The following is a 15,500-nucleotide window of genomic DNA, read 5'->3' on the forward strand; positions in this document are numbered from 1 at the left end:
TGAGCTATAGAGTTTTGTTTTGTTTTTTGTTTTTGTTTTTTTTGTTTTGTTTTGGGTTTTTTTTGTTTTTTTTTTTTTTTTTGAGACAGGGTTTCTCTGTGTAGTTTCGGTCCCTGTCCTGGATCTCGCCCTGTAGACCAGGCTGGAGATCTGCCTGGCTCTGCCTCCCGAGTGCTTGAATTAAAGCGTGCGCCACCACCACCCAGCTGAGCTGTAGAATCTTATCAACAGAAAAAAAGGGGGAACTTCTGAAAAAACCACCACCTACTAAAACTGGTGCGCCCCCGAGTTTTCTGCCAATTAGTAATCCATATACACAAAGTGCCTTCCAAAAATGCCTTGAAGAGGCTTCTCAAAGAGGAGAATTTTTAACTGCATACCCTATCTTTAGAGAAGACAGTTCCCAGCCATGAAGTGCTCTTACTTTCCTGCTTAAAGATCTGAAAAAGAGCGTTATAGAGCCAGGTAATGGTGATGCAAGCCTTCAATCCCAGCACTCAGGAGGCAAAGGCAGGTGGATCTCTGTAAGTTTGAGACCAGCTTGGTCTGCAGAGTGAGTTCTAGGACAGTCAGGGCTACACACTGAAACCCTGTCTCAAAATAAATAAATAAACAAACAAACAAATAAACAAACAGATAAGAGTATTATAGAGAATGGAGGCCAAGGCTATTTTTACCAGGAAATAATAGATGTTATAGCAAATACATGTGAAATGATGCCTTTTGACTGGCAAGCCCTTATGGAAACAATTCTTTTGTTGTTGTTGTTTTTGTTTTTCAAGACAGAGCTTCTCTGTGTAGTTTTGGTGCATGACCTGGATCTCACTCTGTAGACCAGGCTGGCCTTGAACTCACAGAGATCCGCCTGGCTCTGCCTCCTGAGTGCTGAGATTAAAGGCGTGTGCCACCACCTCCCAGCTTGGAAACAATTCTTGCCACTGCTCAATATAGTTTATAGTTCCAGGGTTGAATGGATAGAGGGATGGATGGATGCTGGATGGATGGGTGGATGGGTGGATGCTGCCCTAATGCTGTTCATAATCAAAGGCAGCAACCCTCTCTAAATAGTATTTAGGATCAATTAATCAGCACAAGGTAACTTTGAAACTAGCTCTACAGCTTACCAACACTCTGGTTAATAAACAGATTAGCAGAACCTCTGCAAGGGCTTAGAACAAGATCCCTGACCATAACACTCTTTCAGAGTCTTCTTCCACTACGGACAAAAACCCACAGAGCCTACATGAATGAGCCTTAATTGTCCCCAACAAGCTATAGAGTGACAGACAATAAAGTGGTCCCTCACACCTTTCATTAGTTTATGAAATGCAAATTTTGGCTGCAAGAATCTTCTTCATTCCAGAGTACTTGCAGTCAGTGCTTGTGCTGACTAGATTTATGTCAACTTGAAACAAGCTGGAGTCATCAGAGAGGAGGGAGCCCCAACTGAGAAAATGCCTCCATAAGATTAGGTTGTAGGCAAACCTGTTTCTTAATTAGTGATGGATGGGGGAGGGCCCAGCCATTGTGGGTGGAACCCCCTCCTGGGCTGGTGGTCCTGGGTGCTATAAGAAAGCAGGCTGAGCAAGCCATGGGGAGCAAGTCAGTAAGCAGCACTCCTCCATGAGGTCTGCATCAGCTCCTGCCCTCCAAGTTCCTACCCTGTTTGAGCTCCTGTCTTGACTTCCTTCTATAAGGAATAGTGATGTGGAAGTGTGAGGAAATAAACCCTTTCTTCCCCAAGTTGCTTTTGGTCATGGTATTTCGTCACAGGAATAGTAACTAAGACAGCATGTCATCCATACTCTTGCTGATCTGGTCAAAGCATGCCCAAATGCTGGCACCAAGGAGCACAAAGCCCAAATTCTAGAAGCAGCTCTTGAAACCTCCTGCATGCTTTAGACATGGAAAAAAGGCCATTTGCAGAAACATTTCAGACAAACAAATACAAACAAACCTCATCCTGGTAGACCCACCTCTAAAATATGCCCAAAGTATAACAAGGGTTTTTCCCTAGGCCAGTCAGTGTCGTCCTAAACTTGATAAAGAAGGTGATCCAATTTTGGAAATGGGGAAATGAGTCCCAAGGGCACTGCAGAAGACATAAACCAGCCCGCTTACACCCCCAGCTTGGAAGCCCAGAGTTTCCTCCCCTGTACTGTCTCCCAGCTGCCAGGAGCACAGCCAGCTGTAGCCACGGCTAGTTTTCCTGGTTTAGGCCTTTTGAAACATTCCATCTGGCTACACCCCTAACCCTAAGACAATAAGATCAACACTATTAAAAATAATTCAACATTAGATCTAGCCTTAGCTAAAGGTATAAAGTTAGGTGTAATAGGAGAAGTAATGAGACTCCCCCACAGACTTTGGGGATTCCTTCCTACAAAATGTTTTGACTAAATTTTAGGTAAATCAAATTGGATTACAAAGAGAGTTTTATTTGCCCAGATGTTACTGATTCAAATCACGCAGGTCAAATTTGTATAATGGTGCAGTCCTAGCTATTCCAAGAAATCCCAGCATTAACTCAATTGGAGCAATTGATTATTATACTTTATCTAACACCAGAAACTTGTGATGATTACTGACAAAATAAAGGTCATGATTCCTCAGATGCATGTTGGACTCAGCTGATGTCTCTTGACAAACCTTATATTACAGTTTTCATCAACCAGATCCCCATAATTGGCATTATCAACACAGGGGCTCATGTTTCTATTGTAGCTGAACAATCCTGTCCCTCTAATTATGCTTAGATCTTCAGTTTTGGATACCCGGCGGGGGGGGGGGGGGGGGGGGGGGGGGGGGGGGGGAGGTGGCAAAAGACCTCTGTGGTGATATTGTGTTCCCCAATATATCATGCACCCTAACAAATTTATCTGGGGTCAGAGAACAGAACAGCCACTAGACAGACATAGAGGCCAGAAAATGGTGGCACTCACACCTTTAATCCTAGCCTTCTGGAGGCAGAGATCCATCCAGATCTCTGTGAGTTCAAAGCCACACTGGAGACAGCCAGGCATGGTGATTCATGTCTTTAATCCCAGGAAGTGATGGCAGGAAGCAGAAAGGTATATAAGGCATGAAAACCAGGAATTAGAGCTGGTTAAGCTTTTAGGCTTTTAGCAGCAGTTCAGTTGAGATTCATTCCGGATGAGGACACGGAGGCTTCCAGTCTGAGGAAACAGGATCAGCTGAGGAATTGGCAAAGTGAGGTGGCTGTGGCTTGTTCTGCTTCTCTGGTCTTTCAGCATTCACCCCAGTACCTGGCTTCCGGTTTGTTCTTATTAATAAGACCATTTAAGATTCATGCTACAGACCTTCCCTACCAAGTGTAGACTCCTTATGTGCTGCCATCCAGAATCCAAGTGCATATTGCAACCCTCTACATCGTCCTTAACCTTCTTCCCTTGGGGGACAAGACCTCCTGTTTTACTGGGGTTGTAGCAACTCTGTACTTGAACCTTCTTTTTCCTAAGAGCCACTAAAACAATACCTTACCCAAGCTTTCTTGGGTAAAAGATCCCCCCATTGGGTAAATCAGTGACCCATTAAAGGGGACAACAAAATTAAACTTCACATCAGCTAACTCCATAGCGCTTCAGGCTGACTACACAGAACCATCTTGTAGGGCCGGGATTACTCCTATTTTCTGTATTCCCAAGGAATCTGCTAAATGCAGGCTTTTACATGATTTCTGTGCTACTGATGCTCATCATCACCCTCTAGTGTCCTTCAGCCAGGAGTTCCCTCTCCTACCATAGTCCCTCAAACTACAATGTTATTATTATTATTATATTTTTATTATGGTTGTTTCCATGATAGGGTTTCTCTCTGTAGTTCCGGCTGTCCTAGAACTTGCTCTGTAGACCAGGCTGGCCTTAAACTCAAAGGTCCGCCTGTCTCTTCCTCTCGAGTACTGGGATTAAAGGCGTGCGCCACTATGGCTCCATATTATTATTATTTATTTTAAGATTTTTTTTATTGTCCCTTTACACTCTGATGCTAAAGATGTGCTTTTTCAGCACCTACTCTTTGTAATCAAGCAACTATGTCTGGCTTTCAATGGAATATTCTTCCCCAAGTATGACCAATAGCCCCACCTTCTGCCAATGGCAGCCTAACAAGGCAGTGAACCCTTTTAGAACAAATATTCCTCATACTGTTAGTATTGTGGACATACTGTTACTCATCCTTCCATTAAACTTTACTGATTACTCTATTCCAAGAAAGACAATGTTAAATTCTCTTCAACAGCTCTCAAGCAGCATCAATGGGAGTCTGCCTTACTTGGGAATTCCCTATGCAGCTTTCTCACCTTTTCCATTCTCTTAAAGGAGACGCTGACTTAAACTGGCCTCACACTCCAACTTCTTGCATTGGGGCAATCACAATTATTCATTCCAGGTGTGCAACAAAGACAACTTTTTCACAGACACTTAGATTTTAGGGTAGTCACTGGACAATTAACTTCCCCTATCGGCATTTTAAAACAGCTGTTTCTTCCCAGTATACCTAAGCAAAACATTTTTACTCAAAAAAAAAAAAAAAAAAAAAAAAAGTCTACTCAGCAGTCACTCTTACTCAAGGCAGAACCAGAACTGCCTAACTCACTGGACAAGACCCTGATATTCTTTATCCTTCTGTATCTCAAGACAATCTCAACTTTCTCTCACAGACCTCAGAAGAATGGCAATAACTTTTACTGAGTTTTTTGAGGGGCACAATTCTCCCTTCGTCTCCCTGCTATAAAGATTCTGTGGAGCTGGGCGGCAGTGGCACACGCCTTTAATCCCAGCACTCAGGAGGCAGAGGCAGGCAGATCTCTGTGAGTTCGAGGCCAACCCAGTCTACAGAGCGAGATCCAGGACAGGCACCAAAACTACAACACAGAGAAACCCCGTCTTGGGAAAAAAAAAAGATTCTGTGGAATTCCATTACTTCCCTTACAGGCCTGTTCTCCCACAAGTACACATCCTATTTCTAATACATTTATCATTTCTCAGATGGAGCCAATATATCAGGCAAAGAAGCCAGCCCATGGTGTGATGATGCTGGAATATGGCACTCTTGTTACCCCCAAAATAGTCCCCACCCAATGGGCAGAACTTTCGTTGCCCTTTCTGCCTTCAAAAAAATCCCCCACTCAGCCTTTCAATTTACAAACTGATTCTCACTATGTGGCTCAAGGCACCCCACTTTCATTTCAAGCTGTTATGGAGTTTATGACCCCTGGGAAAAGACCATGGACTTAATTCAATTATAATTAAAGGATTTATTGATTAGCTGCTAGCAGGACGACAGCCTCAAAGCCAAATCTCAGGCATGTGATGAAGAAAGGGTTGGGGGAAGGGATATTATTTTATTTTATTTTCTTATTTTGTATGGGTTTTTTTGTTTGTTTGTTTTGAGACAGGGTTTCTCTGTGTAGTCCTGGCTGTCCTGGAACTTGCTCTGTAGTCCAGGCAGCTTCAAACTCACAGACATCCACCTGCCTCTGCCTCCCAAGAGCTGGGATTAAAGGTGTGCGCCACCACTACCCAGCAGAAAATGATTTTTTTAAAGGCAAAAACCACAAAAAGACCTTCAGTATCTACAAAAGCAAGCAAAAGCTAGTCAGCTCTGCCAAGTTAAGTGGTCAAGGCGACCCACAATAATCCTTGGGTGTCTCATTAGCAAATTACAAACGCCAAAAAAGCAGTTAGTCATATTGTAACAAGCAGATGGTTATGGCTGTATATTTCTGGGCCAGGGTCACTGATTCAAGGTTACTGGGAACTTATCTTCCAGGGACTGGGGTTAGAGATAAACATCTAGTAGGTACCAAGATGGATGTCTAGGATAAAACGGAGTTTCTTTTTCTTTTTTTCTTTCTTTTTTTTTTTTTTTTTTTTTTGGTTTTTTGAGACAGGGTTTCTCTGTGTAGCTTTGGTGCCTGTCTTGGACTCACTTTGTAGACCAGGCTGGCCTCAAACTCACAGAGATCCGCCTGGCTCTGCCTCCCAAGTGCTGGGATTAAAGGCATGTGCCACCGCCACCTGGCAAAATGGATTTTCTTTAGCCATCACAAAACCACCTTAGCTCACACCTCATACTTCTTGTCATCAGCATTTAGCTCTATCCAAAGCCTCCTTCACAGATGAATTCATCCTGCTTTGATTCCACATATTCAATGTCATGCCAAACGGGTCCCTGAAAAAGGAAATCGTAATGCTGACCACTTTATCATGTCTCTTTCTACAAGCCGCTTCCCCTCATCCCCTCTCTCATAGAGGAGCCAGGGCTTCACAGAAACAATTTCACTATTACAGACACAAGCTCAGCAAACTCTCTGGTTCTGCCACGTCCATCCGTTGGTTGTTGGGTCCCTCCGTCAACCAGCCCAGAGCAGCCGGTCAGTCCCTGGGATTTTTGTCCTCCTGACCTTTGGCAACTGGGTGTAAATTCTTATAAATTTCTTTGGTCATTTAAAAATTGTTCCCGTTTGCATTGATACTTTTTCAGGCTTTGTCTTGGCTACCTCTCAAACACATGTGTCTGCTCGAGCTGTTTGCAGACACTTATCAACTGCTCTCTCTGTAATGGGAGTCTCAAAACAAATTAAAACAAACAATGGTCCTGCACATAGATCTAAAACTTTTCTCTCTTTTTAACAATTTCTGGAAATTTATATAACTCATGACCTTCCTTATAATCCCCAAGGACAAGCCATAATTGAGCAAGCCCTTTTATTACTTTAAAAAAAAAAATCTAAGACCGGGCGGTGGTGGTGCATGCCTTTAATCCCAGCACTCGGGAGGCAGAGGCAGGCAGATCTTTGTGAGTTCGAGGCCAGCCTGGTCTACAGAGCGAGATCCAGGAAAGGCACAAAGCTACACAGAGAAACCCTGTCTCGTAAAACCAAAAATAAAAATAAAAATAAAAAAATTCAAATATATAAACTAAAAGGTGGGGGTAAGGGATTGGCTGCTCAGGAGCGACTTGCCAAAGCAACTTAAACTTTAAAAATTTTAAGTCATTCCTCTCAATTTCCCTCCCTAAAACTGCAGAAAAACATCTTAAGAAGCAAGAGATTTGGGGGGTGGTTTGAGGGGGAAGGCTGGAGAGCAGGAGGAGGGAGGACAGGGGAATCTGTGGTTGGTACGTAAAATGAATAGAAAATCTCTTAATAAAACAAACAAACAAACAAAAAGAAGCAAGAGATTTTATAAAATCTGATGGTTTCGCTGGGCGGTGGTGGCGCATGCCCTTAATCTCAGCACTCAGGAGGCAGAGGCAAGTGCATCTCTGTGAGTTCGAGGCCAGCTTGGGCTACAGACTGAATTTCACAAAAGGCTCAAAGCTACACAGAGAAACCCTGTTTTGAAAAAAAACTAAAAAACAAACAAACTAATGGTTTCCTATAAACTCCCTTAAGAACCCAGCCTCTAGCTGGATGCCGCTCTCCCCCTTCCCCATTGATCAGTTCCTGGGCTCCGTATCTGTGCATTCTCCTACAGGACCTCTCTGGACCCCAGCGTGACTGAGAAAGTCAGACCATGAGCTAGCACCCAAAGACAACAACCGGACAAATTCTACTGGATTTCAGTCCAACTGTGGCCTTGCTCACTTGCCTCCTGCTTGAAATGACTTTCCCAAAGAATGCCCAGAACTGAAGAAATACACCAAGAATTATATGAGTAACTGTTTAGTCCGTTGACAAACATTCCCTGAGGACTCAGCCAAGCACTGCCCTGAGTGCTGAGGAATACTGTAATAAATAAGATTCAGTCTCTATACCCACATTCACAGTCCTCTGGGTGGCAAGGGTTGCAATGGAGGGAAGAGACTTCGCTATGGTAGTAGACAGGTTCTCGCATAGCTTAAACCAGTCTCACACTCACTGTGTAGCTGAGGCAGGCCTTGAACTTGTGGTCTTTTATCTCTATCTCCCAAATTTACAGGTTTGTGCTACCGTATCCCGGTATCGACAGATATCTTGAAGGATAAGCAGAGTTTGGTGGGTACAGGGAGTAGGGGGAGTTAGTCTGCAGAGCAGCTTGGAAGATGGGCTAGGGGCAGGGGTACAATAGCCCAGAGTCCAGGAAATGCATCCCATCCAGGGAGCTGCCTGGAGTAGCCATGTGTGGAAGCTGCATACAGGAGAAGAGGGCGCTTGGTAACTGTGCCAGATGAAGCTCTGAGGCCCTGGACAAACTCTGGGATGTCCCAAGACCTGAGATCTCTTGCTCTGGTGAGCCAATTAACCAAAAACAATGATGTCATACAAACACTATGCTTGTTCTTCAAGGACTGTGTGAAAGAGGTTACATTCCATAAGAGGCCACGAAGGGGTGAACTCGGAGCATTTCCAGAGGTGGGGTAAGGCAAGGATCACCAGGGACTGCATGTTACCTTTGGAGCCTCCCACCTTGTATGGGGAGACAAGGGAAAGTAAGGTAGAATGGAAAGGCTGATGTCATGGAGGACAGTGCTTTGCTCCAGTGCTGACGCCAGACTCCTGTCCTCAGATCAGAGAGCTAACCAGCAGACTCCACACTGACCTTGAGCTGGAAGGCCCCAGGGAACCAGAAAAGTTACCTGGGGGAAGCTCACCTCCTAAAGGGTTCCAGAGAGAGGTCCCTTAGGCTCCTCAAACCATGGCCAGACTCTAAGAGAGAGCCAGTAGTAAAATGCCAGGCAGGGGTGCTGGGAAAGTCATGTTCAAGGTTAACGGAAGGCTTACGAGCTGATTCCCAGATGCTCTGGTCCTAGGGCCCTGGACCACAGAGTCCAGAGTGAGGGAGAGCTTCCATGGCATGTTGCTCACTTTGCTGGTGGAACTGGTCCCAGAGGCATGAGGGGCCTGTTAAGGTTACATAGTGCACCAAAGTTACTACCTGAGGCATGGAGGAGAAGTAGAGATAATCAGTTGGTGGCTGCCTTGAGGACCTTTCAGACTGGCAAGAAAGACAGACTCTTCACTAATAAACGTAACCAAAAGCACACTGACAAGATATGAAAGCTCCTACAGTCTTCTGTTCAGAGAGAAGGTTGGGGGAAAGCAGTGTGGGAGAGAAGAGGAGAAAAGGAAAGAGGGCTGAGAGAATCTGCATAGGTCCCCAGGACAATCGCCTGGGAAGGGGAACCTCATTCATCACTGTCCACCTCACTCTACAGACTCATCTCTATTCTGGCTTCCAGGACTTCCTGCTTGCCTGGAGGGGCAGGAGATGATCACTTCTGCACCATCCTACTGGATTTCTTCAACATTTACACTGAACCCCAGGAGAATAGAAATACCCTGTCCTGTCTGGGAAACAAGTACTAAGGGAGGCTGACCACACACACACACACACACACACACACACACACACACACACACACACACACCAGATAGAGACAGAGGTAAATTAGACCAAGAAGATTTCTGCTTAGCTCCAAGGAAAGTGGTGAGTTGAGAGTCTATTAGGGAAAAGAGAGATGGAGGGCATCCCAGCATAACCAAGCTGGGAAGGCCGTTTTGCAAACTGACAATGTGGAGGTTCAGCATTAAGATGAGGTTGCTAATATGGGGCTCTTCCTGGGGGGGTCTCACCACCCATCTCTACCATGGCCAGGCTGAAATAGAATTAACATGTTACATTCAGCACATATGCTCTATATACTTTTCTGTTGAATCCTCAGAAAGCCAGTGAGGAGGATTCTATCATGGTTATCCATACTTTGTTTTGTTTTGGTTTGTTTTGGTTTGGTTTTTCAAGATAGGGTTTCTCGGTGGTAACTTTGGAGTCTGTCCTGGAACTTGCTTTGTAGACCAGGCTGGCCTCGAACTCACAGAGATCCGCCTGCCTCTGCCTCCCCAGTGCTGAGATTAAAGGTGTGCACGACCACCGCCTGGCTTGGTTATCCATACCTTACCAGTGCAAAAGTGGTGTGCAGAAGTGTTCTGGGAAAGACGAGGGAGCCACAGCGCTTCAGACGGCAGCAACTTAAGGGGACCACAAGGAAGCCACGCACCCATCTATTTGGTACCTGGGACCAACTTCATGCCTCACTCTCCTGCTGTACACATGCACAGTACACACATCACACGTGTGGGCTGGCATCTGTCAGTTGTCTCCGACAACTTCTGGGGAAGAGGGAGACTGGGCCCTCAAGTACTACACGTATTACAGATGATGAAACGAGATGATCCTGTATTTTTACAGTCAGAAGTGACCCTGCCTTTATAAGGGACTTCTTTTACAGCGAGAAGATGGCTAAATGCCGCTCCAGGTCTTTCTGACTGGGTTGAAAATACATGTGTTTCAAATCCCACTGGAAAACTGATGAAGACTCATTCCCAGGCCCATCAGCTTTGGGGACTAGAAACATGGGGACCACTGGAAGGGACTATCCGTCCTTACTCTGCAGTTCCTTCCAGCGTTGCAGTTTTAGGTACCAGCAGTTTTTCTGAGCTCGAGACCCGTGTCGTAATCGCTGAGACAGACCGGGAGAACTTGACCAGAGGACCGGAGGGCGGGGCGGGGAGGAGTGCAGGTCGAGCTGGGAGTTGGAGGCGGCACCCGGGCAGGTCTGCTGGAGCTGTGCTGAACCGAGATCTCAGTCCTGCGGTGCACCTGAGCCACATGGACCGCCTCTGCGGCTCCGGGGAGCTGGGCTCCAAGTTCTGGGTAAGGCTTGCCTCTCGGGGTCCATGCTGCGGAGGGAGGAGGTGTCAACCGCGGAAGTCTGGTCTCCGCCTCACCACAGCTTTCCGGGGAAGGCACTGGAGTGGGGGCGCGTCAGCGGATCCCTGGGGTGGGTGTATATAACCAAGCCTGAGAGGGTCTAGGCACCAGAGAGGGAACAATGGGTGCCGAAAAGATGTTTGGCCACGATGCCAAAGCGACTCCTGGTCGGGACCTTTGCTGTCTGTCATGCCTTTCCCTACCGTGTGGAGGAGCTAGGCAGGAGGCAGGCACGGTAGTGCAGGGCACCGGGAATTGGAAAGCACTGGCGCTTACCTGTTGATCTCAGCCCCTCTGTCAATTGATCCCAGGGTACAGAAGCAGCATTTTGCATTTTGCCTGCATTCCTAGTGAATGAAACTCCCAGCACCTGATCCACAAACTGTATGTATGCTTTAGGGTATAGGGCAGGAAGACCGGGTAGATAGCCAAGCCATAGTTTGTGGATACAGAGCCCTACTTAATCAGGTACTTGGTACAGCTAGACCTTCCATGGACAGTTTTTTTTTTGTTTTGTTTTGTTTTGTTTTGTTTTTTGGGAGCCACTGTTTCTGTGGACAAGATTTACCTGGTTGCAGATCTGTGCGGAGGCCCTATTTACACCCAGGACGTGAGAGAGAGAGAGAGGTGGACTGGTCTCCTAGCCCAACCCTCTCCTTTGATAGATGGGGGAAATGGAAGTTCAGAGAGGAAGGGACTTGCCCCAAAGCACCCAATTGCGTGAAATCAGAGCTGGATTGAAAACAGTAATAAAGTAGGTAAAAGCAGGCTACTGGGGTGGTAGCTCAGGGGTGTGGCCCTTACCTCGTAGGCAGGAGGCCCTGGGTTCAAACCCCAGTACCGCACACAGACACAAAAGCAGCCTTCCGTGGCTCTCATCCAGTCCTTTCACAAGGCAGCTTAGGTACCTGAAGGGTGTGCAGTCTCAGCGCCCCTCTACCAGGCAAGGCAACCAAGGATGCCATCTCAGCTTCATGAATAGGGGCTAATTTCTGGTAACTCGGGCTGCCCACCCTAGGCTGCTTCCAAATCTAGACTCAGAATCCTAGTTGGTAAGTCCCATTATGACCGTTTTTTTTTTGTTTTTTTTTTTGTTTTTTTAGTTTTTCCGAGACAGGGTTTCTCTGCGTAGCTTTGCGCCTTTCCTGGATCTCGCTCAGTAGACCAGGCTGGCCTTGAACTCACAGAGATCCACCTGGCTCTGCCTCCCGAGTGCTGGGATTAAAGGCGTGCGCCACCACCGCCCGGCAACGTATTTTTGTATACATATTTGTGTATAGGCATCTGGTGTGTGCAGGGGTAAAGGTGAGGTGCTATGCACAGGTGTGTGCTATGTGCCTATGTGTTCACAGGAATGGTCGAGGCTGGGCACGAGGTGTTATATGGATCTGGGAGAAGTAAAAGTAATAGAGTACTCTCCCCCACCCCTGCCTGCCAAATGTCTAGAAGCTGGATGTGGTGGAGCAGTCTGTCATCCTGTGTTTGGGAGATGGAAACAGGAGAACCAGAAATTCAAGGTCATCCTTGGCTACACGACAAGTTCAAAGATACAGGAGACCTTATCTCCAAACAAACAAACAACAACAACAACAAAAATGTGTCTTTGGGGACCACTCTTTTTCTTCGTATCACTAACTGGTTCCAGCTCAAACCTCGAGGAGCCCCACCCCCCACCCCCCATCATCCAGACTGGAGTGCCACCCTTCTCTAAGGCCCAGAGATGATCCTTAAGCTTGTCAGTACAACTCCTTTGTCTGCTCACTTGGACTTGGCAGGCGTGACTACAGCAGGTCCATGGTCACAGTGACTAGGCAAAAAGTTTGAAAATCAGGAGGGCAGCTACCCCCAGCCTCGGGGACAGCCTTTCATGTTCCTAGGTTGGCAATGAAGCCCTGAGTAATTAGAACTGCCCAAGGCAACGGTCCCCGGAACCTGGAGCTAGAAACCTCGGGATGCCCCCTACCCACCTCCGTCCCAAGCTTAGAGCTATGCTACGGCAGGGGCTTGGCTCACCCAACCTTTCAATGTAGAGTCTTGGGGAGAAGAGGACACGTGGCTGGTAAGGCCATGGCAGGGTCCCAGTGTTGTTAGAGAGCACTGGATTAAGTAAGGGACGAGATGTCGGCCACACTGCCTGGCCACACTTTTGAGCCTCAGGCAGCCTGGCCCTGGAACTTAACACTGTCCATGAGGCCGTGTTAGTGGGAGCTCATCTCTATTGTGACCCTTTGAGGGGGTCTCTACTTCGATGTCTTCGGTAACGGGGAACTGACTCCTCTGCCCACCTGGGACTGGAAACATCCTCCATCTCCCTTCCAAGCTATCTTGGCTTCTGAAAGCCATTCCCGGCTGCCCTTGGCGGCGGCTTCGTGCTGGGGTAGGAGAAAGCAGGAGGCTTCTCTTCCTTCAGCCCTGGGAGTTTGCGGAGCTGGCACGTGGAAGGGGCTCAGGCTAGGAGGCTGGAGCCTAAGCTGTAGTTCAGTTACCCAAAAGGCTGACTTTCTGGGCTACTGGGTTTTATTTTGTTTTGTTTTTTTTTAATGCAATTTTGCATTTCATTTGCATCATCTACAATTCAGCTACACCCTTGAATGTTAGGGGCTGTGGGAAGGAGGGACTGCGGTAGCCAGGAAAACCTGAACATAGAAGAAAATGGAACAAAGGGTGTGGTTGGTGGTGAGGCCATTCTGGGCCACTTATGTACCCAGACTTTCCCTAGCTTCTCATGGCCTTTCTCTCTCCACCTACAAAATGAGGAAACGAGCCACCTGCTGCTTACCTAGCAAGATTTTTTTTTTATGGCGATAAAAAGAGCTAGAGAATGTGAAATAAAGTTGAGAAGCAAGAAGCACTGTGGGCAGGTCCGTGCACTCCCGTTGACTGGCGGGAAGACAGAGAGGAATGAGGTCAGAACGGGTGTTAGAGCCCTGGTCCTGTGAGAAAAGGGCTGACACACTGTTGGGACAGAGGCTCTGGTTCCAGCTGCTTCCTGGGGATCAGGGAGCTAATGCCTAGTGTAGATTCGGCTCCCTCCCCCTAAGGGTAGAAATCTGGGGACCTGTGATCTGGTGGACACCCCCACACCTGTGTGTTCGCACCCACCACTTGCTAGGTGGCATGACAGTTCTCCTCCACGCTCACTGTCCTCATCTATTGGGCATAGTATCAACATCTCAGAGTACACCTTTAGTAAGTTCCCAAAGAACACTAGGCCAGCCTTTAGTCCCAGAGGCAGAGGCAGGCAGATCTCTGTGAGTTCAAGGCTAGCCTGGTCAAGTAACAACAACAACAAAAAAAGAATACTAGGCCAGAAGAAGACTTGGTCTCAAAAAACAATAACAGAAAATGGTGGCACCTGTTTATAATCCCAGTACTTGGGAGGCAGAGGCAGGAGGATCAGGAGTTACAGAATAACCTCTAGCTATGTAGCAAATTTGAGGTCAGCCTGAGTTACATGAGATCCTGTCTCAAAAAACAAAACTCAGTCTGGTAGTGGTGGCTCAGGCCTGTAACCCCAGCACTCGGGAGGCAGAGGCAGTCAGATCTCTGAGTTTGAGGCTGGCCTGGTCTACAGAGTGAGTTCCAGGACAACCAGGGCTGTTATACAGAGAAACCCTATCTTGAAAACAAAATAAGACAAAAAACAAAAACAAAAGAAACCCTGGAGTGAGTTCAGATGCAGGAGACCAAGGGTGCCTCCAGGAGGAGATTGTGGATTACCTCTGCTCAGATCTGCCGCCCCATGCCTAAAGAGGGACTGGTTGCTCTCAGAAAGTTTAGTCTGTTTGCATAATTAGCCCTGATCCCATGCCCTCTGGAAGCCTAGAAATCCAGAGGCTGTACGTATATGAAGTAATCAAGACTGCCTGAAAAGTAGTAGGTTCCCTGTCACTAGGGGTGTGTAAGTACCTGGTGTGAAGCCACCTTGTGGGAAAAGCACTCAAGCAAGCAAGGTCCTATCTTCAGATTCTGTGAGCAGCTGGGAAGAGGGCCAATGGAGACTCTCTGGCTCCTCTCCGCCCCCCCGCCCCCCACCATCCCCCGCCACCCCCCACCCCCAGATTTCTGGATTCTCCTTTCTCTGGCTTTCTCATTGTTCAGAACGCAAGTCTACTTAGCAGCAGCTCTGGGCCCCACGGATCCCACGATGGCCAGGCCCATGTGTGAAGGATACGTATTCTCACTGCTCCCTCAGCTACCCACTCACCCTAAGGAGGGGCTGAACTCTGGTACTTTGAAGACCCGTTCCCATGACTCCTTACATATATACTAGGTATGTAACTGTAGGAAAGTCTTTCACCCTCTGGGTCTAGCTGAGCTTAGGTGGCTCTGAGGCCCCCCCTTCAGGTCTGGAGCTGCCTGGTAATGATTCTGGGAGGATGCGCCTCAGGCTTGTGGTCCAGGGTCATAAATCAGGTGCTCTAAACCTTAGGGCTCTAGGTATCAGGGACTCCAAGGCTTCCTCTTGAATTATTGCCCAACACAAATAGGCAGCCATCAAGAGACACTGGTAGTGGACAAGGTTTAAGTTTCAGTGTCTTTGGGCTCCGAAGCGGAGACAGGGGCATGCAAGGAAGTAGGGCAGTCTGAAGGGGCAGATGGGTAGAAGGTGCCAACTTCTTAGCCTGCTGGGCACCAAAGCTTTCCATCTCCTTCCAGGGACCTAATCTTCCCTGCTGGGCCTGGGCCTTGGAAAATCCTTTTCATTAAAGCTGGAGATATTGAACCTCAGGCTTATTAGCTTTGGCCTCTAAGTTTTTGGTTTCTGTCTGGGAGATACGGTCCCTT

At 47.3% G+C, this 15,500-nt stretch overlaps 1 protein-coding gene across 2 annotated transcripts in view; it reads left to right on the forward strand.

Moving 5' to 3' along the window:
• Positions 1-10,402: 10,402 nt before the first annotated feature.
• The window catches only part of Abcc3 (ATP binding cassette subfamily C member 3), a 49,827-nt gene continuing 44,729 nt past the window's right edge, over positions 10,403-15,500 (forward strand). For both annotated transcript variants that reach the window (XM_052758476.1, XM_052758477.1), the window contains exon 1: positions 10,403-10,655. In XM_052758476.1, the coding sequence (XP_052614436.1) occupies positions 10,611-10,655 (45 nt within the window). In that variant the 5' untranslated portion in view covers positions 10,403-10,610. The remainder of the gene's footprint in view (positions 10,656-15,500) is intronic.

This window comes from Peromyscus californicus, unplaced genomic scaffold (genome assembly GCF_007827085.1).
Source record: "Peromyscus californicus insignis strain IS unplaced genomic scaffold, ASM782708v3 Scaffold_3__1_contigs__length_106647218, whole genome shotgun sequence".
In the NCBI taxonomy this organism is placed as follows: Eukaryota; Metazoa; Chordata; class Mammalia; order Rodentia; family Cricetidae; genus Peromyscus; species Peromyscus californicus.